The sequence below is a fragment of the Paramormyrops kingsleyae genome, chromosome 12 (genome assembly GCF_048594095.1).
Source record: "Paramormyrops kingsleyae isolate MSU_618 chromosome 12, PKINGS_0.4, whole genome shotgun sequence".
NCBI classification, from domain to species: Eukaryota; Metazoa; Chordata; class Actinopteri; order Osteoglossiformes; family Mormyridae; genus Paramormyrops; species Paramormyrops kingsleyae.
Genome location: NC_132808.1, coordinates 12,934,671 through 12,962,592, shown reverse-complemented (window position 1 = coordinate 12,962,592; position 27,922 = coordinate 12,934,671). Strand labels below are relative to the sequence as shown.

General features: G+C 47.5%; 1 protein-coding gene across 18 annotated transcripts in view; it reads right to left on the bottom strand.

The window, feature by feature from the left end:
• The window catches only part of ablim2 (actin binding LIM protein family, member 2), a 70,913-nt gene that overhangs the window by 4,255 nt on the left and 38,736 nt on the right, over positions 1-27,922 (bottom strand). For 2 of the 18 annotated variants that reach the window (XM_072718761.1, XM_072718758.1), the window contains exons 6-22: positions 24,413-24,506; positions 17,814-17,901; positions 15,798-15,856; positions 15,258-15,296; positions 13,273-13,350; positions 12,438-12,581; positions 12,171-12,203; positions 11,522-11,639; positions 10,726-10,941; positions 10,122-10,190; positions 6,613-6,714; positions 5,521-5,574; positions 4,406-4,449; positions 3,886-3,997; positions 2,282-2,340; positions 1,109-1,163; positions 204-425 (exon numbers count right to left, since the gene is read on the bottom strand). In XM_072718761.1, the coding sequence (XP_072574862.1) occupies positions 349-425; positions 1,109-1,163; positions 2,282-2,340; positions 3,886-3,997; positions 4,406-4,449; positions 5,521-5,574; positions 6,613-6,714; positions 10,122-10,190; positions 10,726-10,941; positions 11,522-11,639; positions 12,171-12,203; positions 12,438-12,581; positions 13,273-13,350; positions 15,258-15,296; positions 15,798-15,856; positions 17,814-17,901; positions 24,413-24,506 (1,441 nt within the window). In that variant the 3' untranslated portion in view covers positions 204-348. Of the gene's footprint in view, positions 1-203; positions 426-1,108; positions 1,164-2,281; positions 2,341-3,885; positions 3,998-4,405; positions 4,450-5,520; positions 5,575-6,612; positions 6,715-10,121; positions 10,255-10,725; positions 10,942-11,521; positions 11,640-12,170; positions 12,204-12,437; positions 12,582-13,272; positions 13,351-15,257; positions 15,297-15,797; positions 15,857-17,813; positions 17,902-24,412; positions 24,507-27,922 lie in introns of those variants that run through there. The other 16 variants (XM_072718760.1, XM_072718764.1, XM_072718759.1 and 13 more) reach the window with 15 other exon arrangements.

The following is a 27,922-nucleotide window of genomic DNA, read 5'->3' as shown; positions in this document are numbered from 1 at the left end:
AAGAGAGAAAGGGATGGGGGAAGAAAGTAAGGAAGGGAAGGAGAGGTGAAAAGGAAGAGGGAGAGAAGGCCCTCTCTGACAGAGTGAGTCTGCAAGTCCTGGAAGGCCTCAGAGAGCTATTCTCCTGGAAAATCTGTCTCTGCAGATGGTCTATTGCAGAGCGGGGTGCAGTAAACACACCCTGCAGCCAGGGGGCATCGTACCTCCAGCCTGGTCCTGTCCACGTCCCTGGGCAGCTTCACCCGGGCCCGGTTTGTCACCGCCAGCACGTTGTAGGGGTACACCTGGATACCACGCACACACAAAGAGCTTGAGAAGCAGGACACGGTCGCCGTGGCAGCAGCATGCTCACATCCCGCCCCCTACACCTGACCACGCCTCCACACCCCTCTCGCTCCTGTGAGTGACGTCCCTCACCTTGTACTCTGAAAGAGAGAAGACAGAGATGCCATAGCACATCACTGACAGCCGGAGAGACCGCGATACAAATCCTGTAATGGGTGCCGTGCACACAAATTGGTTTTCAGTTTGTTGTTCCAAAATGTGTCAGAACTTGACAAATGGGAAACTCATCAGGACTGGGCCTTTATCTTTCAAACAAAGCCTTTATGGGCCTAGACCAGAGGTGGGCAACCTGCGGTTCGCGAGTACATTTTGCACTGCCCGGTCAGCACAGTTACAAGTAGTGAAGTGGAGAGTGAAAGCCAAATGACTGCAGAGCCAAATGAATTTTACTCAGAAAGAAGGGGTGAGGGTGACGACTCGTTACAGAACTGAACGATATTATGATATTAGTCACCTTTGAGCTGTTACGCATCCGAGTGATTTAAGACAGAGTCCCCCTCCCCGCCCCGAAATTGTTTTTCTTTATTTTTGTAAGTACTTGAAGTTTTGTTTCTGTGTTAAATGCATATATACCAATATCGCATTAAAAAATCGTGTCTCAAACCCTTTTCTCTATCCATTGCGGCTCTTTGTAAATCTTGTCTCAGACATTTAGGATAAAATGGCTCTTTGCTTTGAAAAGGCTGCCGACCGCTGGCCTAGACAGATTGCTGCTAGACACAGGTGGAGTGTTGGGTCTAAACCCAGGGAGCCAACACCCTACCTCTCATGCCCCAGCTGGAGTCCTGGTCTGGGCTGTCCTCGGCGAGGTCAGAGGCCTGCAGAAGAGGGACATGGATGGTTCAGAGAGGCTGTGGTTCATTCATAAGTTCCCCCTTCCTGAGATCCTTCCTACCCCCTTCAGTTACGCTGCCTAATTGTGTCCACAATTAAACAGACCATCATGTAGAAAACGAGGGACGAAGGATTGGACCTTCATCTGAGCCAATTAAAAAGAGGCATCACATTTCCAATCAAGTTTAAAAGGTTAAATGTGGTGTTGCTTAGTTAGTTAAGGACCTATGTCTATGTCTAGAGTTCAAATCCCAGGGACGCGAACCCTGCATTCCGATTTTCACTCACATATGTCACTTTGCAGAAAAGCATTTGCTCAGTGAGTAAACAGAAGTGTGAGCATTCCAGGGCGTTCACTTGCAACTGATGCCCAGGGAACAGTGAATGATTTGATTTATAATGCCCATATTCCTCTGTAAGAGGTTCACCTGCCGATAACTGAGATAAAGCGACACCTACTGGCCGGCCTGTGCAACCACTCGGGCTTCGACACAGCAGCCATGCAGAAGAACGTGAAACTAAGAAACAATTTCTAAAAAATGGAGCAATATCAAACAAAACATTACATTAGTTCATAAAAATTTATTTTTTATTTTTATTTTGTAAATCTGAATTCATCTGGAACCCTAAAGCCTCAGGGAGCCATGAAAGGAGCAATTATAGTAATTGCGGCATCTTTTCACAGTCCAATAGGGACTGCAGTATTTTGCAGTGTTTTGACTCTTAAGCCACCCGATTTGCAGATGATGTACGATGTACAGATGTCCAGTGTCAGCAATCGCCATCTTGCTTGATTCCAGGCTCCCCGGCCAGTTGGCTAAGGGGCGCACCGCGTGGGGGGCGGCGGAGGAGGCTCCCTGGCACGCTTGGCACACGTGCTCTGCAAGTCTGTGGCGTGCCCGCCGCTCAGTAGCCTATAAAACCCCCTCAGCAGTATTGACGCCATTTTTATGCCCCCCACCATCCTGCAGCTAGACCGCAGCGATCCTCGAGGCCCTTAAAGGCACAGAGTCACTCCTCAGTCATCGCTTTCCTCCATACGAGACGCCCAAACCCAACATGGAGGACATGGTCCGCGACGGGAGACCGTGACGGGGTTCACCTTGTAGATCCCGTTTCTGCCATAACCCGGCAATGAGGCTGACTTGTTGTACGGGAAATCTGCAAACAGGGGAAATGCATGATAAACAATGTGCTTTTTCACATGACTGATGTGAATGAGTCGCCTACAGAGCAGATTAGCAGATGAGAGAAGAGCAGCTGACAAATCAGCTGAGCAGCAGGTGGCACAGCAGTTAAAGAACTGGACTTGTGCAGGAAGTAGCCGGTTGCATGACCTTGATGGAGTATTACCAGCCTAGGAAATGTCAGTAGATCTGTACTTACTGAGCATGGTGCTGTCAGTGGGCTGGTGCTTACTGGGCAAGGTGCTGTCAGTGAACTGGTACTTACTGGGCATGGTGCTGTCAGTGGGCTGGTGCTTACTGGGCAAGGTGCTGTCAGTGAACTGGTACTTACTGGGCATGGTGCTGTCAGTGGGCTGGTACTTTCTGGGCAAGGTGAGGTCAGTGGGCTGGTGCTTACTGGGCAAGGTGCTGTCAGTGGGCTGGTACTTTCTGGGCAAGGTGAAGTCAGTGGGCTGGTGCTTACTGGGCAAGGTGCTGTCAGTGGACTGGTACTTTCTGGGCATGGTATTGCCAGTGAGCTGGTACTTTCTGGGCATGTTGATGTCAGTGAGCTGGTACTTACAGGGCATGTTGATGTCAGTGAGCTGGTACTTTCTGGGCATGGTATTGCTAGTCAGCTGGTACTTTCTGGGCATGTTGATGTCAGTGAACTGGTACTTTTTGGGCATGTTGATGTCAGTGGGCTGGTATTTACTTGGCATGTTGATGTCAGTGAGCTGGTATTTACTTGGCATGCTGATGTCAGTGAGCTGGTATTTACTTGGCATGTTGATGTCAGTGAACTGGTACTTTCTGGGCATGTTGATGTCAGTGAGCTGGTATTTACTTGGCATGTTGATGTCAGTGAGCTGGTATTTACTTGGCATGCTGATGTCAGTGAGCTGGTATTTACTTGGCATGCTGATGTCAGTGAGCTGGTACTTTCTGGGCATGTTGATATCAGTGAGCTGGTATTTACTTGGCATGTTGATGTCAGTGAACTGGTACTTTTTGGGCATGTTGATGTCAGTGGGCTGGTATTTACTTGGCATGTTGATGTCAATGAGCTGGTATTTACTTGGCATGCTGATGTCAGTGAGCTGGTATTTACTTGGCATGCTGATGTCAGTGAGCTGGTACTTTCTGGGCATGTTGATGTCAGTGAGCTGGTATTTACTTGGCATGTTGATGTCAGTGAGCTGGTATTTACTTGGCATGCTGATGTCAGTGAGCTGGTATTTACTTGGCATGCTGATGTCAGTGAGCTGGTATTTACTTGGCATGCTGATGTCAGTGAGCTGGTACTTTCTGGGCATGTTGATATCAGTGAGCTGGTATTTACTTGGCATGTTGATGTCAGTGAACTGGTACTTTTTGGGCATGTTGATGTCAGTGGGCTGGTATTTACTTGGCATGTTGATGTCAATGAGCTGGTATTTACTTGGCATGCTGATGTCAGTGAGCTGGTATTTACTTGGCATGCTGATGTCAGTGAGCTGGTATTTACTTGGCATGCTGATGTCAGTGAGCTGGTACTTACTGGCCATGTTGCTGTCGGTGGGCAGACTCCGTGTGGATGTCCTGGGGTCCATATACTCAGGCCCTGACTGTCCATCAATATCGCTCTTCAGGTTCATCCAACTTGACTTCGCCTGCAGCCAAATCAGGCCAAATGAGGGACAATGAAGCAGCGACACAACATCACAGCTAGTGGATGTGAGACTCCTCATTCCAAACAGCCTGCTCACACACGCCAAACAAGCCGTGACTGGTCCTTTCCCATTACTTGATGACTTTCTGTCCTTATGAACATCAGCTGGCCTGGTGTCCTACATTAACCACGCAAGCAAACACAATCCCTAAACAGCTCCCCTCTACATAAAATGATTTCTGAGGTCTGTAACTATATGTACTTGTTTATTTCGGATATGTGACTACCCTCCCCCCCCCCCCCCCCCATTACCCCCAGGGCCTGTTGCTCTGTATTATCTGCATAGGATTTATAAAAGGATTTATAAATAAACACAACACAGCCAGCGGATCCTCCCCCCTCAACCCACCTTTCTGTCCACCTCGTCCCCATCTTGCCAGGACGCCCTTGACACTGTGAACGCAGAGCAAACAGTTACTGAGCTTCACACCCCACACCACAAAAGCACCATGCTCTATGCAGTGATGCATATCTACGTCCAACATTTAGGAAGTACAGACAGGATCCCATCATGCACCTTGAAACGGGAAACACAGGAACCGCGGGCACCATCAGCGTCACGACCTGCTATGTTAGCGAACGCTACAGACATCCAGGCACACGTCCATCACAGGCGCTAATTACACACTAAATTTACTTATTATCCAATTATTAGCAAGTCATGCATTTCAATACAAACAATATTTACTTCCAATGGCATATTGTATTTTAAAGTGTGAATCTTTTTCTGCAAATTAAAAACACACAGAGCTAGTTACTCACACACTTAGCCATTCAGCTGATACCAGTTATGCTTCCCAGAGCACATCAGCAATACGCTTCCTGGGATTTAGCCCTGTTACCTTCCCTTACATCACACTACAAATTTTGATCGCGTTCTCGTTAAGAATAAACTTGACATTTATTATAGGGCAATGCAATCAAATGTATTACTACAGCACCATTGTGTTGTACCTCCTTTAATAACAGTAAAAACTCAAAAGAAAATTCCACAGAAGATAAGGAAAAAAAATCAGATTAACTGAAAGAGTACCGAGCAGATCATACCAACAGACGCACAATAGTCGCACACAGACCAGGAACACGATGCAAACAGAGCAGGCAAACAGAGTCACCAAACTGTGTCACATCAAAGGCCAGGGAGTGGAAGGCGTGTTCCTCACTTGAGCTACAGCAATTCTTGCCCAAATATAGAGGATGGATGGATATAGGGGATATAGGGGATGGAGCATGGTCTGTACCGTGGGGATCATGGGTAATTTTTTTAAACCTATGAGCGTGACATGTTGACCCGCAAGGCCAGCTAGGCATGAGTCAACGAGGGCAGATCTGGAAAAGCACAGCTCAGGGTGAGGAAACGGAAGTGGATGTCAGAGTCGCTCTTGGAGAAGTGGACTATGGAGGCAGCATGCGGACACAGGCGCGGCGTGCAGAGAACGGCTGGAGAAGGAGAGCGGACTGTACCATGCTGTTTGTAGATAGGGGGTTTCCTATAGATATTATCTTTGACCATAGTTTCTGAAGATGGACGAGAGAAGCAGAGAGAGAGGGGGGGAGGGCACAGAGACAATGAGAGGCAGTGAGTCCACCTGCGTTGGCGATGGAAGGGTCCGCTCTGAGAAGGCGAGGAGACACAGGAGGCGCCATGAAACGGGACACACTCACCACTGTCTATTAATATCACCTTTACTTCCGGGCACCTTTCAGCGAAAAGCGTATTAAAAGACAGGGATGGTTTTTACACCCACTTCCCAACCAAACTGTCCCAACCAGGTTTTTTTGCCTGGAGAATGAGAGAATACATGCGACAAAAACTAGAGCACATGCATCGGGCAGAACCAGCCTGCTAGCAGCAAGTTACAGTGTTTCGAGATGAGCACAGCTCTTAAAATCATTTCCATCGTGAGTTAATGTAATTTATCTCGGATTTCAGAGGATCAAAGCATGATCATAAGCGCTCGGGATGCACTGCCATAGAATACACGAATCTCACTTCAGAAACATGAGTCATTTAAATAAAGACATATGTGTTAATTTAAACTGTGTTTTTTTTAGGGACTGTCCCTCATGGGTGGTGGGCGGGTAGGGGAGGGGGGGCAGACCACATGCAAACCCTTAAGTTACAATAATTAATGGCAAATTAAGAAGATAATGACTTGCTTTGCCATTTCTGTCCCACCAGTCCATGCGGTGAGGCACATCTTAGGGGATGCCGGTTCCGGTAGGGTGTGATGTCACCGCTCGGTGGGACCACACACACACGTCTTAGGAGGTGGTCACATCCAAGCGAGAGAGGTAGGCATGGGCAAAAACGGTAGCCAGAGGGGGGAATGAGCTCCGCGTCGCCTGCCTGACGCGCGGTGGCCGGGGTTATGCGGTGAAAACAGCGTGAGGAGGAGAATTCGGAGCCCTACCAACGTCACACCCAGACGTCACCCACGTCAGCGTCACGCCAGCATGTGAGTCATAAACCAGCAGACTGGACTGGCAGCCCAGGAGAAAGCGGACCGGGCAACGGTCAGGGGTATGAGAGGGATGAAGGCCAGGAGCTCCTACCTGGTATGTGGAAATGTCTGGGAGCCTGCACGTATGTGGACGAGGGCGATTTGCCGTCTGAATATGCAGATAAGCTGGGGGTGCTCCGCCCACTTTCACTACCTCCAGGGGGCGACAGAGAGCAAAGGAGAGAGATAAAACAGATAGAAGGTGGAAGGCAGAGAAAAGCATTTTGTTTGTAAGACATTTCACCATTGGTAATCCAGCCTCCCTGTGAGCAGAGCCTCTGATCATTTGATGTTTTGGCTAAAACCTAACGACGTAACGCCGTCGCCTTTCTTGCGCAGCCAGTGGCCGCTTGCCATTGCAGAAACTCAAGTCAGAAACAGCTGGATTATCAAGCCACGGCCTATCGAGCCAGAGTTAATAAACTACATTCAAGTCGAGCTTGTTATAGAAAGAGAACATAGGACAGAAAAAAAGAGAGAAGAAGAATGTTATTTCAGTGAGTGAGTAGGACTTGCTCTGGCTCCCCCTAGAGGGAGGATGATGTCATTCACAAACACAGACACACTCGCAGTGTTTTTGTAAAGACCGTTTCACATGTGCGGCATGCCGGGGGGGGGCTGGGGGTGGACTCCCACACATATCTGGTGCTGGAGCTCATGCAAATCATCGGGCAAACATAGAACAGAGGAGGAAAAGGAGTTCCGGCCCAGGAACAGACAGGCCTGGGGGGGGGGGTGAACAGGCCCCTGGGGGGGTGAACGGGCCCCTGGGGGCAGCTCCTATGGCTCTGCTGGGCCCCGGGACCTTGACCTGTGGCATAAACAGCTAAATATAAGTGTGAAGGGAACAAAGCCTGCAAGTCAAACAGAGTAACTGTGAGCTGATGGTCATTGGAGTATCATTGGTGTATCAGCGAATAACAGTGTAGGCATGTCAAGTATGTGTACCACCCAGAAGGGGTGTGGCAAGCGGAGCGCAGCGTGCAGATTGGCTGAGACATCAAGCGGAGGCGTGGAGCCCTGCCAGCACAGCACAGGGGGTGGGACAGCGGCCTCAAAGGGCAGCCCCTCCCTCAAACACAGGGGGTGGGATAGCGGCCTCAAAGGGCAGCCCCTCCCTCAAACACAGGGGGTGGGATAGCGCCCTCAAAGGGCAGCCCCTCCCTCAAACACAGGGGGTGGGATAGCGGCCTCAAAGGGCAGCCCCTCCCTCAAACACAGGGAGTGATAGCCATGAGGCACCTGTTATTTTGATGTTATGGGGACCAAGAGGAAAATCAGTTTTATTAAAATCTGTGACTGCGATCAAAAAACTAAAAATGCCAATAGACCTGTATTTTGTTTGGTTATGTATGGTTAAGGTTAGAGCTGGGTTGTGGATAGGTATAGGCTTATCACAGGTAGAATTAGGGTTATGCCCAATGAATGGACGGTCCCCTCAGACATATGGAAACCTAATGTATGTGTGTGCGAGCAATAAAGTACATAACAAATTAATATAAGGGGAAATTCAGCTGTATCGATCTGTAACGTCAGAATTGACTTTTGGGGGTAGAATCCTCCTTAAAGACATGCCTACTTATGTTCCCGTGCTGTGAGGGCACAAAGCTGTAAGCACCACCTGATCATCTTTGGGAAACCCCCCCTACTAGGAAAAACCTATTTTGTAGTACAGAGCACGATCTCTAAAGGTTAAGATAATCTCTGCACTACATTGATGTTGCAAGCTACAGTAGCAATGATCAAGACCCTGATGTAGCTAGCTAGCTAAGTAAAAAGCATGGTTAGCCTTAGAGATGTTTAATAATAACAATAAAAATGAATGGTCCAAAATTCCGCTGTCTTTGTATTCCATTAATACTGTATAATTAACTTCCCAAGCTAATTTTTTATTTTAATTTTTCATAAATTAAAAAAAAACTTAAAAAGGACTTAATTTAGTTTATCAGAACAATCGATTAATCAAATTCAATTGTGGTAGAAGTTACAGATTTCTAATGCGAAGAATCATTCCCTCAATAATTGTAATTGAAACGCCTTGCTGCCAACGATTTACATCCTTAATACACATATGTAATAGAGGTGACAGTTCATGACAGTCAATACACACATACAATATATATATATATATATATATGTGTGTGTGTGTTAAAACACATATATAAATGAGGTGAGAGTCTGCATTGACACACATACAATCACAGTGAGAGTCCATGTTAAAACACACATATAGCTCTGGAAAAAATTAAGAGACATCTTATATATTTATTTTAATCTGTATTTTTATATCCTGGTTTAATCCTGGTTCTGCTGGCAGAGGCTACACTGCGAGGCAGGCTGCTTCCAGGCTCAAAATTTCTAAGACAGCAGTACACAAGAACATTGTGAAACAATGTGACATTCTAATGCCAGAGATGACTGTCATCTTATCCGACAGTTTATCATGAATCGCAGGATGACATCAAGTGACCTTCAAAAGGAATGGGAAGCATTAAGTGCAGGTGTGAAGTGCACTGCTAGGACAGTTTGTGTCAGGCTCCTAGAAGCAGGAGCCCTTCAGTGATGAGAAACAGGGAAGAACCAGGCTGCAGTTTTCCAAAAAAAAAAACTGTATGTTTCACACAGAAGCACACCCATAAATTGAGAAATGAGTGGAACTGAAAATTTTGCTGGGGTCTTAATTTTTTCAAGAGCTGTATAATCAAGGTGAATCCATGTTAAAAACACATATACATAAAATGGGGTGAAGGTCTGCATTAATGCAAATGTAATAATAATAATTCCTATTGAAAATGGTGACCTCTTTCCCCAGGGAGTTCCCCAGGGAGTTCCCCAGGTGGAATCGATCTCAGCCCCTTAAACTGCCGCTGAGTATTTCATTTTCCTCCACAGCTTGGAGCCGCTCCTCCTGATTTAGGGCTCGACCCAGGGTCCAGTTTGCGCGTCCGCCCACAGCGGGGCTGGATGCTGTCAGTGGGAGCCGGCCAGCACCCACTGGGCCCGGCGTTTGAAGTGAAGCCAGTCAGAGAACGGCTCACTTTAGCACCTGGAAAAGCTGCCGTAAATCTCCACGAGGGACACGGCTAATGTCTGCGTTAATGTCACTTACGCTCACTCCCACCCAACGGACGCCGGCCAAACCAGTATCTCCCACCATAATCAGTTAGGGCCAAATGACACCAGATACTGGGCATGCACTCCACAGCATTAACCAATTACTGACAACGGCACAACAGTCCAAGAATGAAAACACTAAGCCCCGCCCACCCAAAAAAATCAGAGGGCGGAGACGTCGGCTCCCAGCAGACCGAAGGTCACACCTCACTGACGGCTGTCAGTGACACATAGGCAACACAGGGGGCGCCACCACCGATCGGCTGGGCCTCGGCTATAAGAGGACGGACCAGAGGGCTCTCTCATGCACGACCACACAACAAGGACTGTGAGACACGGCAGAGTTACGGTCCACGTGCGTACGGACAGGCAGACACATTAGCCATCCGACACCAAGGGGAGGGGGGACAGAAACAACGAATAAGATCCAGAGGGGCGGAGCTTTACCGTGAGCGGGCAAACTGAGATGCAGCGAGCTCCTAGGCTTAATTTCCAGGAGGAGGTCCTGCTTGTAGCCTGGGGGGAGGGAATGAAGCATAGGGAGGTGGTTCCACCTGCGAGAGAAGAGTGTCCCAGGGCCCTGCAGAGGCGGGGGGGGGGGGAGCCCCAGAGGGGAGCTGACCCATCAGCCTGCAGTTTGGTGAAAATGTCCTACCCAGCTGCCCATATGGGCTCATCCAGCACCAGAGGACTCCATGCTAAGCATTATGACGGCAAGCAAATGCTGGCGTTGTGAGTGGTTAGTACAAAAAGTAAGGTTACAAAAGTGGTACCCTAGGCAAGGCCACAAGAGGTGCCCGTTACATCAGATTACAGGGGCCCAGTTTCTATGGGCTCCACTCATCACAGTACAGCAGCCAATCACAGCCTTCGGTGGATCCTGGGTGCACGATTAGCCAGTGGGCACATACTGGATTCACTGAGGCCCACATCCTGCCCATTCTGCGGCCTGCTGAGCCTGGGCACTGCGTACCCCTTCCTCTGACACCCCCCAAGCCATGCGGGAGTCCCTCACCACACTCCACACCCCAGGCAGGGGAGGGGGTGGTACCTTTGAAGTAGGGCACGTAGTTGTGCTGTAGCGTAGCCAGCGTGGTGGAGGTGAGCGGCAGGGAGGTGGCCTGGAGGGTGTTTTGGCCGGTCCCTTCACATGCCGGCAGGGTGGCAGGGCCCTGCTTTACCGGCCCGGACCACTCGGTGGACAAGTATGGTTGCAAGGAGCAGGAGTTCCCTGGAATGGTCGCGTAGCGACCTCCTGTGTATGGCTCTAGGCATAGAGTGACCAGAGCGCTCATGTTGAGAAAGGAGCATGTAGTGACCAGCTGACAGGTAATGACGGCCAAATGAAGCCTCATGAACCATATGCTATATTTTTTCACCCCACTAGATGGTGCTCTTTGCTTTGATGCATGCTTTGAACTCTTTTTTGAACAGAGAGCACCATCTAGTGGGGCCAGAAAATACAGCAAATGGTTCATGAAGCTTCATTTGGCCATCAGTACTAACCAGGGCCTGAGCGTCACGCGTTTATCACCATTCAGGACACATATGCTAGCAGGTGGCCAGTAACACTCATAATCCCCAGCACGCTTTTCTCATCACTGTATGTCGCTTTACTAAGACACAATGGTGAGGTCAAAGGTCAGACTGTGGTAAAATTCACTGAGGTGATCATTCCTTCTCTTAAGTTAACAGAAAGGAAAGGAAAAGCCAGGTCAAGAAAAAGGAAAAGGCGTCACCATCACCATGTTGCTGTTAGGCCAGACATGTAAGTGTACGCGGTGCATTCTGGGAAAAAAATCTATACAGAACAAATGTATCAGCCAAGGGATCAGATGGAAGGGTACCTGGACGACTGTAGGTCTGGGGCGAGCGGGACGGGGTATAGCGCCCATACCCCCCCAGGGAGCTGTTGGAGCTGGGGCTGGATGGCCTCCTCTGCCTGGGCGACTTGTCCCCGTCACCCTGGAAACAAGCGCAGAAAGGGAGGTCAGAAAATAGCAGCTTTCAGTAATGTGGAGGACATGCTGGAACATTTTAGTGTCGGCAATGTTAAGGAACACAACAGCAGAACCGCATTCACATGATCAGGCACCATCCTGGTGTGCTGACTATGGATGTCCAGTACAAGTGAAATTACAGTAATAAACTGCGTGGAAATGTACACCTTCTGGTGAGCATCTGTCTCTAATCACTCAGTTACTAATGCATGACACCTCAGCTGGGTGTCATACTGAGCCTTCAGAGAAAACATCGTGTGTTGATGTCTGCGGAACATTGTTTCTCAATCCGGTCCTCGGGGACCCACAGCCAGTCCATGTTTTTACTCCCTCCGAGCTCTCTGACAGACACAGTGACAGTCCACATTTTTTTTGTATTTTGGCAAAAACGTGGACTTTTCTTGAGTCCCCGAGGACCAGACTGGGAAACGCTGCTATAGAGGGTGTGAGGCGCTTTTTTTGGGAGACCACAGTAGAAAAGCCAGCTGCGTTTTACCTCCGTTGAAGTGGGAGAAAGTAACTGGGGTGACTGCAAGCAGAAGGGGAAAAAAGCAGATGAGTAATGTGGCAGGTCATGTGACAAGTTACACGTGGTGAGGAATAACATGTGACGGTGTGATTTAAAAGAAAAAGCCATTACAAATCATTCATGAAATAATGACTTTGGTTAATACCGTGCCCGTTATTAACCAAACCAAAGCAAGATGAAGCCAGGCGCCCTCCTCCCACCCCCCGGTCATGTGACAGGAAGGGCGGGGCCTACCTCTCCGTGATGTCGCTCGTCGGCAGTGTAGCTGACGTAGGGCGAGTACGTCAGCATGTCTGGCCTGTCGATGTTGTAGATGGCTTTGATCTTCGGCAGTGCTGCCAGGTCCTTGTAGTCGAGGAACTCGTCACCCAGTTTTGCCTGGAACAAAAGACAAAGACCAAACATGGTGAGCGGGGGCCGGTGTGTGGGCTCGGACTTGGGTTTGAGTGACTCCACAGTGAATTATGCAGGAGACTAAAGGGCACGATAAATGGGAAATTAGAAAGGCACCACAAGGGGGCGACTTCCCTGCGCTGGACCCACCCCGTTTCCATCCCCTGTTTTTGAATTTACAGTTTTTAACTTTGATTTCTTTCTTTGATTCCTTTCAGTCCTTTTCTGATTTCTGACTTGTTCGTGATCTTCTTTCACCTTGATGAGTCACCTCCAAACATCATTCCTATATTACTATTAATAAAAAAATTGTAACCCTCTATTAACCTCTCCTCTATTGTAGGTCGCATTGGATAAAAGTTTCAGATAAATTAGTTAATTTTGTACTATTAAAAAGAATTTCATTTTGGCACAGGTTTCTGATTTCCCATGAATCTTTGATGATACACCATGGTTCATTTGGATTTTTATGAAATGGCCCCCTACCAACTATGATTCATATGCCTTGAAACAATCCATCAAAGCTTATTTTATTACTAATTTATTGCGATACGGTGCAGATGTTTTGTCAAGTAAAATGCATAAAAGTGGAAAACAGAATTCTCCTGCATAAGACGATTCGACTGCCCTCTCTGCTGCCACCTGCTGGACACTGGCAGTATGTTGGCACACTTACATAAATGACCTTGCTCGGAGAGCCTGACGCGCTGGAAGCTGGCGCGGAGGTGATGCTCTCAGAGGAGCTCCTGGTCACCTGTGGTGGGAGAGAAGGTGCTGTAAAGCACAAAGATCCAGAGCCTGCACCCTGTGACTTTTACAGACCTTAACAGTAAACATCTAACTTCTCACGTCAGTTACACAAGGCGATCGACACCCTGAGGGGTGCAGAAACAGGAGAAGCAGTACAAACAAGGGTAATTACATCGGACACCTGCACCCAGAAATAGCACTAAGGCCCATTACTGTCTGATGTTAAGAAGCAGTAACAGGAGCAGGATGGGGAGGTGTGTGGCTCTACAGGTTAGGAGCCCGGACCTGTGACTAGAAGGTCATTGGTTCAGCTCTCATGGCTGATAGAGAGGTGCCACCATTCGGCCCTTAACACCGATTCCTTCAGGAAAGCTGGCTGACCCTGCTGTCTGATCCTCACATGTATGTCGCTTTGGACAAAGTGTCTGCTCCGTCAATGCAAAATGCATCTATTTTGAACTTAAGGAAAACACCTCTAATGCGATATTTACAAATCAGGAAGAAGAAGTGGTGATTCAGCAGCAAAACAGCAGAAATAAACCCAAACTGCATGGGTAAGGACATGGAAGAAAAAACACTTTCTCGTCACTAAATCACAGAAGCGCTCAGAAGGCAAAGAGCTCCAGGTGTCAGCTGATAGGTAAGGGGGTGTCAGCTGATAAGTGAGGAGGTATCAGCTGATTGGTGCGCGGATGTCAGATGATCGGTGAGGTCATGTTTCAGAACCTTAAGTCTGTCAGGGCTGTGCAGTTACTCAAAGACTTCAGCATAGTTTTCTTGCTGTCCAGGGGGGGGGGGGAATGTATCTGAATGAAAAAGACCAAGATGGTACGTCCTAAAACAGATACAGATGTCCTACTTTCTCCTGACTTTTGTGTTCTCATCAGCTCTGGTGTTCAGTGGGACAGCACTACTGTGTCACTCTTTTACTACTAAAGATAGACAATAAAAGGGACCATTTAGTCAGACAGTGTATTCACAGTAAGTTCACGAAACCAGTTAGTTCACCCAAAAGAAGCGCTGCATCAGTTTTACAGAAGCAGTCTGTCACCCCAACAGACTTCAGACTGGTGATTCGGACTGGTGATTCGGACTGGTGATTGGTTATTGGTTAAAGATGGTTGGTTCTTTCTCGCATGCGTAGCATGGCAGGCTTTTCAGATGGAGATGTGGAAACACATCTAGCGTTGGGGTTTTCATCCCCTCAGAAGGAACGTATGTGTTAAAACAAGCTGGGATTTTCAGACACATGAAGTGCTGGAGGAGCCGGCAAAACCAGTGGCAGGTCCACAAAAGGTGAGCAGTATGGTGAAGTTCATGTACTGGTTGATCAATTAGGGTTGGTTTTTTTAGGATAATTGACACAGCACACAGTCACACAGAGAAAAGCTGATTTAAAGTCTGATCTAGATCACACTTCAGTCCCAACCTTCTCATATCACGGGAAAAACATAACCTGGGACTGTATATCATGTTTGAGTCCTTAAAAAAGATTTGTCAGTTTAAATAATGCTTTCTTAAATATCCACTGAGAAGGAGCCGGGAGTAAGATGGTTCATCTATAATTAGACTGCAGGTCAAAGTGCTCAGCATTTAAGGGTAGTTTCAGTAGCATCAACAAGGGGTTCAAATGTCACTATTGGGGCTCGGTCACGTAACCAGCTGCTGGGGAAAGATGGTTTCAGTTGGCTTGTACTAGGCACACAGTAAGTGAGATAAGGCAGTGTTTCCCAATCCGGTCCTTGGGGACCACCTGACAGTCCATGTTTTTGCTCCCACCCAGGCAGCTCCCAGGGCAGGGAGCTGGGAGGGAACAAAAACGTGGACCGTCTGGGGATCCCCAAGGATCGGACTGGGAAACACTGAGATAAGGAACCCATGCATTTTGGGGGGTGCCCCCACAGTACAAACCTGCTCTGAGCCTCCATTGAGCTGAATCCGGACCTGCTTCTAGAAGGAACCATGTAAAAAAAAGGGGGGGATTACACTGACCAGACATCAGCCCCCTGGGCCGAAATCAGTCTGCTCAACAAAATCCGATCCTTGCCCACTTCCACCCACACACTCTGCAGCTATCAGTGTGACTGTGCAACTTTCAGCCAAAGAACAGGAGCACCAACAGAGCGAAACACGAGGATCTCAGTAAGAGTTACAGGAGAATGAATTACAGCGCCACATCTACGGAGATACAGGAAAAAGGATCAGAGGTGGAATGGATGCCAGATCCAGTTACCCTAAGACTGGAGAACCTTTGGTTTTGACCATTATACTACAAGACGCAGAAAAGCCATCCACACCCACATGGGGTCACATGTCTGCTCTTCCGAGAGCCGAGGATGCTGGGTAATATAAATGCGCGTCCATAGAGGACAGTGCAGTGCGGTAAGTGGATGATGGGGCTGTGGGGTTGGAGCCCGGTGCGGTGGTGCCGGCCAGGCGGGCCTCTCTTACCTTACTCTTCTCCTCCATCCTCGCCGCCTGCCTGCAGGGTGGATGCCAGATGGAAGAACCTGAGACATGGGAAGAAAAAAGCTGTTTCCAGAGTGCAGACACATTGCTAGGAAGTGTAACTCCATCCGGACGCTGGCCGAGTGAGCTGGATAAGCCGGGAGGCTGAACAAACCCCGGTAAACGTGATGTTTGCGAGACCGTCGACTTTCCCCAGTACGATGGTCACATCACAGTAACAGAGGGGTTAGCCGATTAGCTTACCGGGGACGTCCCCCGCCAGCCTGGTGAAGACTGACTGCAGGGAAATACAGGGAAGCACTGAGAGCGAGATCAGCCCGTTGGTGTTTGTGAAATCAAATGAGCCCACAGTACAGCGTCAGCACCAGAGGGACTGTACCTTTGTGCATTTCCATGGAATATCAGAGATGTGCCTGACTCAATAATGGAAATGCTTTGGGGGACATAAGTGTGGCTTGGATTCAAAGGTAAATACAGCCCCTCCTATAAGTGTGATATCCTCTCTACGGCACCCATGAAAAATAAGGAGAGGAGAACATGATAACTGCACATAGAGGAGGGGGCTCAAACCCACACGACATGGGGAGCACATGCAGACTGCACACAGACACAGAGGAGGGGGACTCAAACCCACATGGCACAGGGAGCACATGCAGACTGCACACAGACACAGAGGAGGGGGACTCAAACCCACACGACATGGGGAGCACATGCAGACTGCACACAGACACAGAGGAGGGGGACTCAAACCCACACGACATGGGGAGCACATGCAGACTGCACACAGACACAGAGGAGGGGGACTCAAACCCACATGACATGGGGAGCACATGCAGACTGCACACAGACACAGAGGAGGGGGACTCAAACCCACACGACATGGGGAGCACATGCAGACTGCACACAGACACCGAGGAGGGGGACTCAAACCCACATGATATAGGGAGCACATGCAGACTGCACACAGACACAGAGGAGGGGGGACTTAAACCCACATGATATGGGGAGCACATGAAATCTGTACAGAGACACAGAGGAGGGGGACTCAAACCCACATGATATGGGGAGCACATGCAGACTGCACACAGACACAGAGGAGGGGGACTCAAACCCACATGATATGGGGAGCACATGCAGACTGCACACAGACACAGAGGAGGGGGACTCAAACCCACATGACATGGGGAGCACATGCAGATTGCACACAGACACAGAGGAGGGGGACTCAAACCCACATGACATGGGGAGCACATGCAGACTGCACACAGACACAGAGGAGGGGGGACTCAAACCCACATGACATGGGGAGCACATGCAGACTGCACACAGACACAGAGGAGGGGGGACTCAAACCCACATGACATGGGGAGCACGTACAAACTGGGGGGACTCAAACTCCAAACCTGAAGCCACCATCCACCCCCAAATCAGCATGGTGAAATTTAACCTTTGCTATGCTATTACTTCACTTTTTGACTTTGATTTATGGGGCGAGATGCTACTGCAGGCCTCAACTGGATAAAAGGAACAAATGAAAAAAATCCACCCAACTTCAGAGCAGGCTATACAGTTTTCCCAGAGGCATAGTCATAGTCAGTGTAGTTAAACAAAGCCTGTTCCTCCCAAAGGCTGTCTTAACATGTGACACACTGGCTGCGATTTACAGGCAAACTCCCAGGTGAAACCCAAACCCCAACACTATCAATGCAAGGCTTTGAAAAGGCTCACCCCCTGAGCTGTGGTTTAGTCCCACTGACCCCAATGACGTAATGCCTTAACAAACAGGCTGGAGTGTGGCTCTGAGGATTAGGATGCTGGTCCTATGAACATAAGGTTGTTGGTTCAAATCCCATGGTTGGTAGTCCATAACCCCAGTTACCCTGGAGACAATGGCTAACTCTGATACTTAATTATACATCTCTTTGGACAAAAGTATCTGCAAAATAAATTAAATGAAGGCAGTGAGGTGACGGTGGCGCAGAGTTGCCATGGGTTTACCTTGCAGGTACATCTCCTCTCCCTCTCCAAACATCTGGTCACACCTAGCACAGCGTGCACATGTTGGGTGGTAGTGCTTGTCACCAGCCTGCAGTGAAACAGAGCACAAGAACAAGCATAATGTACCACGCCCAGGTGATGTCGGAGGGTTACGCAGGCCGAAGCTGAATATGGGGTTTGGCTCAAAGTGCTGGCTGCACTTAGAATCCCCCTGTCACTTTACTATGCAGGAAAACCATTCTACGAAAACAATCTTTGGTCATTGATAGCCATGTAATTACAACAATCAACCAATAGGGGGCACACTATACAAAACAATATAGAGTACACTGCTGCTTGATTTGGTATTTTAACACTAGAAATCATCCCAGAGAATTAAGAGAGAGTGTAATTTTCCCTGCAGAGGTTGTGTATTTTATTGATATTGCTGTTTGGTAAAGCTACGATTACACCCCACTTAAAACGTGTAATCATTTTTGAATTACGAATTAGGCATGACATCATTGAAAATGCAAAAGCTAATACCTGGTTTAACTGCAGTACATTTCATTGTGAATTCTTCATAAAAATGGAACAGGTGAACTGTGCGAATCACTATTTGGAGGACTGTAATTGAAAATTTGAATTTTGAGAATTTATAGCTGAGCCCACAGTCCCTGAAAGAAGGACAGCCAGCAGGAAGAGCAGATCCTGCCCAAAAGTACATTATTCTCATGCTGTTATCTATAAACAACTCCTCCGTAGCACAGCTCTCCTTTGGTCCATCAAGCTGGAGTCAAGCTGTAACTGAGTAGAGTGAAGTGCACAGTTTGTCACATGACGAGGGTGAAGAATCTCATAATGGAAGCATAAAGCAATGGGTCACATGATGAGGGTGAAGAACATACAGCAATAGGTCACATGATGAGGGTGAAAAAAATACAATTGGTCACATGATGAGGGTGAAGACAATACAGTAATAGGTCATATGATGAGGGTTAGAAACACCACATGGGAAGCATATTACACATCATATGAGAAAGGTATATGACACAAAATTAAAAATGTATGTCAATATATATCCACTTGGCTGCTTATCTGATGAGCCCATGCCACAAACTACTACACTACCTTTATGTACAAAGGAGAATATCACCATATGGGAACCACACAACTCCGTACATGAAGAGATTGCAAAAGTAAATGGCAAATACAGACACATCACAGTACGTACTTTACTCCCATCTTCCCAACCACAGCACAAGTTTTCCTGTTTTTTTCTGGGTGAAATATGCTCCCCTTTATGCTATCCTTTATTGGTCATTATTATTCGTAGTACAGTACGTCAAAATTATAGTACAGTGTCCATCTACTTATGTATGTTTTATAATTATGCTGTAAGTATAGACATATTGTTGTTAGATTGAACTATAATTCTCCATTATCCCCTATATTTAAGATATAATTTTACGATAAACGATAGTATTAAGTAGAATGGGTACAGCCAAGAGCGTAAATAGTTGGAGGGTGAGGGGATGTGACCCACCCCTTCCTTCCCAAAAAATACGGGACCATCATTTTATCATATGGATCAGTTATGTTTAGTTCTGAAACTGCACCCCTAACAGTGCCAGTCTTATTTTAAATGTTGAAAACTTTATTGCTTTGTAATAATTATGTCTTATATGAACATGACCCCCCCGTTGGGGCAAATTTGGTTGTCAAACTCCTTCCGACACTCCTGAGTACAGCAGCCTCTTTCACACACAGGGCAGGCCCTCTGCACGTCATGAACGCCACACGCTGGCTGCTCATTTGTGTCACATGAGCACAACGCACCTCTGGCTAAATGTTAGGAGGAAGACGCCAATCGTCTGGGGCGCTGGCTGGGCTGCTCGCAGCCGACAGAGCCCCGCAGTGGCTCTCTCACACCCCTCCTCTGTCTCTGCACCATAAATAAAACATGACAGAAGCTTTTATCCCTCTTCCGTTAATCAGGCTACATCTCTCCATTCCCTCTATTCTCCAGTTGGCAGAGAAGGAGACAGATATTTCCAGTCTCCGTTCGTTACTCTGTTACCCATGAGCGAACGCCCCTTGAGGTGCCCCGCCTCTTCAGTGGAGCGCCAGTCTCCTCCAAGGAAACCCTGAACCATCTTCACTTGTGACAAACGCTGATGAGGTAGAGGTCACACCAGACAATATCCCTGAATGTAGCTGCCATGAAGAGCATGAAGAGAACATGACCCGGCGTGGACAGGGTCACACACTCCGCGTTTATTCTTAAACATTCCCTGCAGCAGTCATCACCTCTACTGTCATCACGTGAACCACAAAGGAGCCTGTTAGGGGCCCTGTCCTCCGCGTCCTCTTCCATTTTTAAAGCAGATTCCTGCTTGTGAGACGCGCACATGCTCGACACCGAAATGCGAGTGACCGCCCATCTCTAAAAATGGGACAGGGCTCCCCTGAAATTGCCACTTGCTGACTAATAGCCATTGTCCTGCACGGTGTGTAAAGGAGGAGTGGATTCCGCATTAAAAGCCGGTTATGACTGAAGGCCCTCAGCAGGTCACCTTGGCCTGCCCACCTTGGCCTGCCCACCTTGGCCTGCCCACCTTGGCCTGCCCACCTTGGCCTGCCCACCAGCAGTGCTACCCACAGTAGCCAAATGCATGCAGCGATTAAGACACAGACTGGTGACCTGAATATTCCTGGTCCAGGAATAGGCATGCAGGAGAGCCTCCCTGTTTACCCATGAGTGAGCTACATCTCCCTTCATTTTAGCCCATGATTTCGGCTCCTCCCTCCCCCAGCTCTTGTCCCCTCTACCCTCTTTTCACATTTAGTGTCTGTATATGTCATTGGCCACTTGGCTGGAAATGATCTTCCTATCAGGGCCAGCAAAGTCACCACACTGCAGCCAGGTGCCAGACTGGACCGTTCTATATATATGAAACATGATAAATAGATGCTTCTTGTCGTCAGGTTTGGAGTTGATGGCTCGTTGGCTTCAAGTGGAAAAACGTGGCTCTGCAGCCAAGCAGGTAAATGTCAGGACCTTATGTCTCTGACTGAGACCCACCAACTTCAAGGTGAGCTGTTGTATATTCTTAGTGCAGCTGGTACATCACGTAGTGCAATATAAATGAAAAAACACATTCTTAAGTAGTTCTAAATCACATGAGAACATGGTAGTAGTTCTCATGGATGCAGCAACCAAGCATGTGTCTCTGTGGGTAAAGTGTCTCTGCTCTTATCCTGAAGGTTGCTGGTTTGAATCCCATGGATGGTGGAGTAATCATTCCATTTTTGTGACTTTGAGTTCTATGCCTGAAAAAATGGCTGCCCCTGGGATCTGACTTCAAACTTCTGTGTGTGATTGTTTGAGTGTCTCAGAGGAAAAGCGAAGAATCCCCATGTTCCTGGGCTTGCACAATGGTGAACTGGAAGGTAAGGGAAGGTGATACTGGGAGCCTGAGTAGGTGGGCCTTGGTCACATTAGGGCTGCCATTACACTCCCTCAAGCTGCCCATACGGGAGATTCCCTGGGGGCGTATCCCATGACCACGGCTGATCCGGAGGAACAGGAAAACCCTTTCAGGAGAAGACCAAAGAACGTTCTCTGGTTTCCCCATACCCCTCAGGTAGCCCTGACAAAGAGGGGATACATCTACAGACAAACAGCTTGCCTATTCATTATTCACCACATCAAATGGGCCATGGATTTAGACAGCTACTGCGGTGCCAAAAAGCCTCTGCTCCACCAAACAGAGAAATATCTCTCTTAAATGTATTGAAGTGATTGAACTACATGACTTATACACCAGTTAGCCATAACATTAAAACCACTTGCCTAATATTGTGTAGGTTCCACTTGTGCCAACAAAACAGCTCTGACTCATCAGGCCATGGACCCCACAAGACCTCTGTAGGTGTCCTGTGGTATCTGACACCAAGACATTAGCAGCAGATCCATTAAATCCTGTAAATTGTGCGGTGGGGCCGCCCCGGATCGGACTTGTTTGTCCAGCACATCCCACAGATGCTCAATCAGACTGAGATCTGGGGAATTTGAGGCCAAGTCAACACATCCAATCCTTTTTCATGTTCCTCAAACCATTCCTGCACAATTTTTGCAATGTGGCAGGGCGCCATATCCTGCTGAAAGAGGCTGGCCACTGCGATTGGAGATTACAGTTTCCATGAAGGGCTGTACTTAGTCTGCAACAATGTTTAGGTAGGTGGTACGTGTCAAAGGAACATACACATGAATGCTAGGACCCAAAGGTTTGCCAGCAGGACATTGGCAGAACATCACACTGCCTTCCGGCGTTTCCTTCTTCCCAAAATGCATCCTGATGCCATTTCTTCCTCAGGTAAATTCAATAGCCGCTAACTAAGAAGTATATTTTAATAACAACAAACCAATAAACCATAAAAATTAGCAAATGCTAATGATAACCACTATCTGCTAACGTTTATTATATGACTTTAGCTTCAGTTTGGTTTTGGGCACTGAAAATCTACAAAACAGCTGAAATTAGCAATTTTGTCATGTGTCACAGGAGTCCTATTCCGTGACTGGCTCATGGTGACATTTTGTCCTTAAGGGAGCCACTTGGGGAGTACAAACATGGTACTGTTTACCCAGAACTAGGAAGAAGGATCTCAGTTCTTTATTAGTCTATAGCTCTGTCATTGAGAGCCAAGAAAAAAGTAAAATAACCAGGGCCTCAAGCAGGATTTCTTGCTTAGCCAGATAACTTGTAAATTTAAGGTAGTTTGGGCTAAATGTAAATGAACAAAGATAAAGTCCATTTAAACTGGGGCACCTGATTTACGACAAGTTATGCGACTGAGCAAAAAATCCAGCTTTTTGATAGACCCCAGTTCTCCACTCAGTTTAAATGGACCTCACTTGCATTTAGCCCAGACTACCTTAAATACGACAAGTTACTGACTAATCATGCCTTGTTATTTCACATTGTCAGTCAACAGTGTACCAGATAGACCTTTGCAGACACGCTCATAGTAGACTGGAACAAATATGTGTGATTTTAGGATTTGGAAATGTTTTTGACCATTAAACTTGATTTGCTTTACCTGCAAAAAACATGTTAAGGGATCTAAGGAAAGCTAAATTAGTGGAAGATTAAGCTTCTGTGTGTGTGCGTGTTTGTGTGTCTGATAGGAAAACTAAACAATCCGTATGTTCCTGTGTTTGCACAATGGTGAACAGGAAGGTAAGGGAAGGTGATACTTTGCGTCTGAGTTGGTGGTGAATCCTTTTTCATGTTCCTCATACCATCCCTGTCTGCTAACGGTTAGCGGAAATGCTAATCCGCTAATGAAAAAGTTAGCTTTGCTAATTAGTGGTTAGCAGATTAGTGCAACCCTGCCTACCACTGGGCAAAGGATGCACACACACCCAGCTGTTCACTTGATGTAACAGAAAATGTGATTCATCAGACCAGGACACCTTCCATTGTTCCATGATCTAGTTCTGACGTCCATTGTATGAGCTTTTGGAGTTGGACGGGGTCAGCCTGGGTACTCCGATCTTTGTGTGGCTACGTAGCCGCATACGCAGCAAGCTATACACAACGGGAAGAAGGCACGGTGTGTTCTGACACCTTTTAATCATAGCCAGCATTGACTTTTTCAGCAATTTGAGCTACCATAGCTCTCCTGTGGGATCGGACCAGATGGGCTAGCCTTTGCTCGCCACATGCATCAGTGAGCCTTGGGCGCCCATGACCCTGTCACTAGTTCACCAGTTGGCCTTCCTTGGTACCTACTGACCACTGCACACTGGGAACACCCCTCAAGGCCTGGTGTTTTGGAAATGTTTTGACCCAGTCTTTTAGCCATCACAGTTTGGTCCTTGTCATAGTTGCTCTGGTCCTTATGGTTGCCCATTTTTTCTGCTTCCAAAGCATCAGCTTCAGGAACTGACTGTTCACTCACCTAATATATGATGGCACCCTTCACATGTGCCACTGTGATGAGATAATCAATGTTACTCACTTCACCTCTCAGTGGTTTTAAAGTTATGGCTGATCAGTGTATGGTTTCGTCTTTGAGATACCGTGCCTATAGCTTGTTCCATTCTTTCTGCTGGCTGAGCTTTCCTGCTAATCTCTCACAATTCAGGATACCAGACATCTTTAGCAGAACCACAGGAGATGACATCGTAAGCTGGCACGAGCATGACACAGACAGAGCGAGTACGGCTCAGCTTCTCTGGATTTGGATGTATGAGAGTAGAAAGGGGAGACATGGGACAGAAAGACCCAGTGAGGAGGCCGAGCTGAGGATGTGTGTAAGGATAGTGACTGGTTTTCTCAAACGCAACAATGACAGCCCACAAAGCATGCCAGTTAGAAGAGCTGGTGTTTGGATAGTTCTAGAACCTGTGCTTCAAACTGTCCCAGGTTGACTGCTTCAAAGTAGGTGGTTGATTAAATTACATGCCTGTCATCTTAGTTTTACACAGACACTATGGAGAACCTCATGGTGACCTTTAGTGACCTCTAAAGTAGCAAGAAGTTCTAGTGGGGAAGTAGTGAATGAGCGCAGTCCAAGCCATGGCAATGATTTGTCTAGGGTCTCCTTACCTCCAGCACCTTCCCAGTAATGTACTTCTTGCAGCTCTCACACTGGATTCCATACATGGCGTGGTAGTCCATTTCACAGTATGGTACTCCATCCCTTAAAAACAAGAGAGCCAACGTCTTATAATGACTCTTGCGGTGACTAAGTGCCTGTAACTGCCAGTAAATCACAAGACAAATGTCAAAAGAAGGGCAAGTTGCACTTACAGTATCTGCTGGCACTGGCTCCCCAGCCTCTCTGTCCTACCCGCGTTTATGAGAGCCTGGCAGCCAGCAGCTGAAATGCTTACACGTTTGATCCACCCCTAACCCCTCAATGCTACGTCATTACAGACGTTCTTGGGAGAGCTTGGAAAAGTGTGAAAGCTCTGAGGCTATCCCCACGGTGCAAAAACACCACGCCTGTGGGTCCGTTGCCACAATACTCCACTCCGGAAGACAGAGATCCCAGAAGCCAAAGGAAGTGTGGACTTATTGTCATATTTTATTTGTCATTGCTCATCTGGTAACACTATTCCTGGCTGCACAGCTGCTGCATTCTGTAAGCAACATGCTCTGCCGCTTTGCCTGGTCTGGTGGTTAGCATTACGGGGAGTGGTTAGCATTACGGGGAGTGGTTAGCATTACGAGTGATTAGCATTACGGGGAGTGGTTAGCATTACGGGGAGTGGTTAGCATTACGGGGAGTGGTTTGCATTACAAGTGGTTAGCATTACGGGGAGTGGTTAGCATTACGAGTGATTAGCATTACGGGGAGTGGTTAGCATTACGGGGAGTGGTTAGCATTATGGGGAGTGGTTAGCATTACAAGTGGTTAGCATTACGGGGAGTGGTTAGCATTACGGGGAGTGGTTAGCATTACGAGCGATTAGCATTACGGGGAGTGGTTAGCATTACGGGGAGTGTGTGCTGCCAATACAAGCAATACCATGGAGATTCTTTCCAAAGTTTCACTCTGGTTTCTATTTAGCATGGATACTCTGCCTAGTTACCACTTGACTGCAAGTACGTTGTATGTCAGCTGTGTGTCTGCTTCAGGCACAGCTAAACAGGTGAAGGAGCCATTTAGGGATGCTTTGGCCCAGAGGGTGTGAGTGAGAGGCCTTACTCAGTTATAGTGCTCTTAAAGTAAAATGGCAGCTATCAACTACAGAAGGGCAAAATGGACTTTTAACAGACTACTACAGGGGTACCCAGAATTTTTTGGCTACTTTTAAAGAGTTCACCATGATCTACTAATCCCCTGAGAGTCCTATTACCATCTCTATGATTCCTTTTTTCGGAATAGCGATGCTCTTTTGGCAGATCAGACACATTTAGAATAAGATACAACCTTCTTCTGACCCTGTATGGAAGTTGTATGTTTTCAGTTTCTTACTTGGTTTTTATTTTATCTGAAATAATTTGTAGCAAGCTAGAAATGATGATATGCATGTACAGCCAACATGTAATCAAATGTTAGCTTATAGTTTGTTTTTCTCCATGTAGTGAAAGCACATAGTGTTAGGTATAGTAAATTCGGTAAATTCAGACTGGCCACATATTCATTGAGAGTTCACAATCAAATCAGCTGTCAGGTAGCTGTCATAAAAGGAGCAGTTAAGAAATGGGAAGAATCTGACATTAAACAGAAGCAGTTTTTTGAAAGGGCGTCTACCAGCATGATCAACGATTGATGCATAGGGCTCCCCTGGGCTACAGCTAACCCCACTATACATCCCTCCACTTCTGCTAGCTTAAGGCTCCTAGCAACAACTCTGACATTATGAAACTTGTCATACTAAAAGTACACAGTTTAATGAGTAATGAATAGATACCAGATTCAGGCCAAGACCTGACCCTGGCCTCCCCTAATGTTAATCTCAGCTTTAGAGTAGTATTTTCTATACTGATTGTTTGTGACACAAAACTTGGCAGGACTCAGCAAGATAGGATGCCAAGCACTTTCTCCTTTCATCTAGCCCCAAGTTGGGTAACAAAAAATGAATCGCCTTTTCGCCCCACGGCCTTCTTCTGACAACTAATTAGCAGGGCTCCACGTTCCCATGAAGCAGCATGACTGTGTCGCATTTTAGGATCCCTCTCACTGCACCGCCGCATGTTGCAGTGGATCGCCACAGGAGTTCACACGCTGCTCCTCATTCTCGCTCGTCATTGTGCCACCTTACGCCTCTATAGGAGCCCTGGGTTTGAGCCCAGCCCTTGCTGTTCTTGACTGAACTCAGTTCCACGTTGCATCAGTAGAGCATGTAACTCTGCCCTACAATACCTACATCTCTGCAGGGTTTCGCAAACCTGCCAAGGTCAGCAAAACGTCCGTGACTAATCGATAGCAGATCGAAGGCTGGCTCCTTACCCTTCCGTCCATCATGACAGAAGATGGGTCGGTGCCAGTCATCTGCCAGTTTGAGTTAGGGTGGCGCTAGCAGGGAATTTCAGCGCCATCACATCTGGTCAGCACACAGGCCGCCGAAGTTTTAATAAGCAGAAATAGAAAGGGCGTGACTGCACAGGTCATCAGAGGTCAGCGGAATAACGAGCTGTTAGAAACACAACGAGGGGCCGACTTCTAACTTTTTCTCTGGATTTTTTAACTTGATACTTCACCCCTACACCTCCCTCATCCAGGACCAGTGCAGTTACATAACCAACACGCCCCAGGTGTCAGGCCGAGCCCTTTCCAAAAACAACATCCAGCTGGCTGTTTGATATCTGAAACATGCTGGACCTTCAGAATTCCTCCCTTCTGACCCTTTGAGTCTTTTTACCATTCGATGGAAAAAAACAAGCCAGCCTGTTGGCTCAGTAGGAAGCACTGTTGCCTCATACCTCCAGAAGTGGGGGTGTAGGTCGTCGTCCCCCCCCCTACCCGCTAAGTGTTTTTAGAGCTTGCATGTTCTCCCTGTGTTGTATGTTTCTCCTCAGACTACTCCTGTTTTGCAGTCCAAATCCAAGCATTTAGGAATATGTGTATGTACCCGGCGACCGTCCAGCACAGTGTTTCCCAACCCAGTCCTTGGGGACCCCACACAGTCCACATTTTCACTCCCAACACACTTTTACCAGGTATTTGTCGTTCTTGATTGTTATTTTTTGTTCTTGAATACTTGGTTCAGGTGTTCTGGAGGGAGTAAAAATGGATTTTCTGGGGGTCCCCCAGATCTAGGTTGAAAAACACTGGTCTAGCATCCTATCCAAAGTGTACCTTGGTCTTGTGCAGCTTGGGATTGGCTCTGGGCATCCTTGACCAGGATAAGCAGTTAAAAAATGGATGGGTGCATAGATAATAACTATGCCTGACTTTCTAAATAGAAACTAGTGACATTATTAGGGCCATAGGACTTGGGTGACAGCTTCGGAGCAGAATCAAGGGAAGCAGAGAGCTGAGGGGTATAGAGGATATGGAACCCTGCGCGATAACGGGAATTGTGTGAGTAAATGCTGGGGAAGCCGTGGCAAGTTCATGCGCATTGTTGGGCTGCCCTGCCCCGCGAATGGGGTTCCTCGCAGATG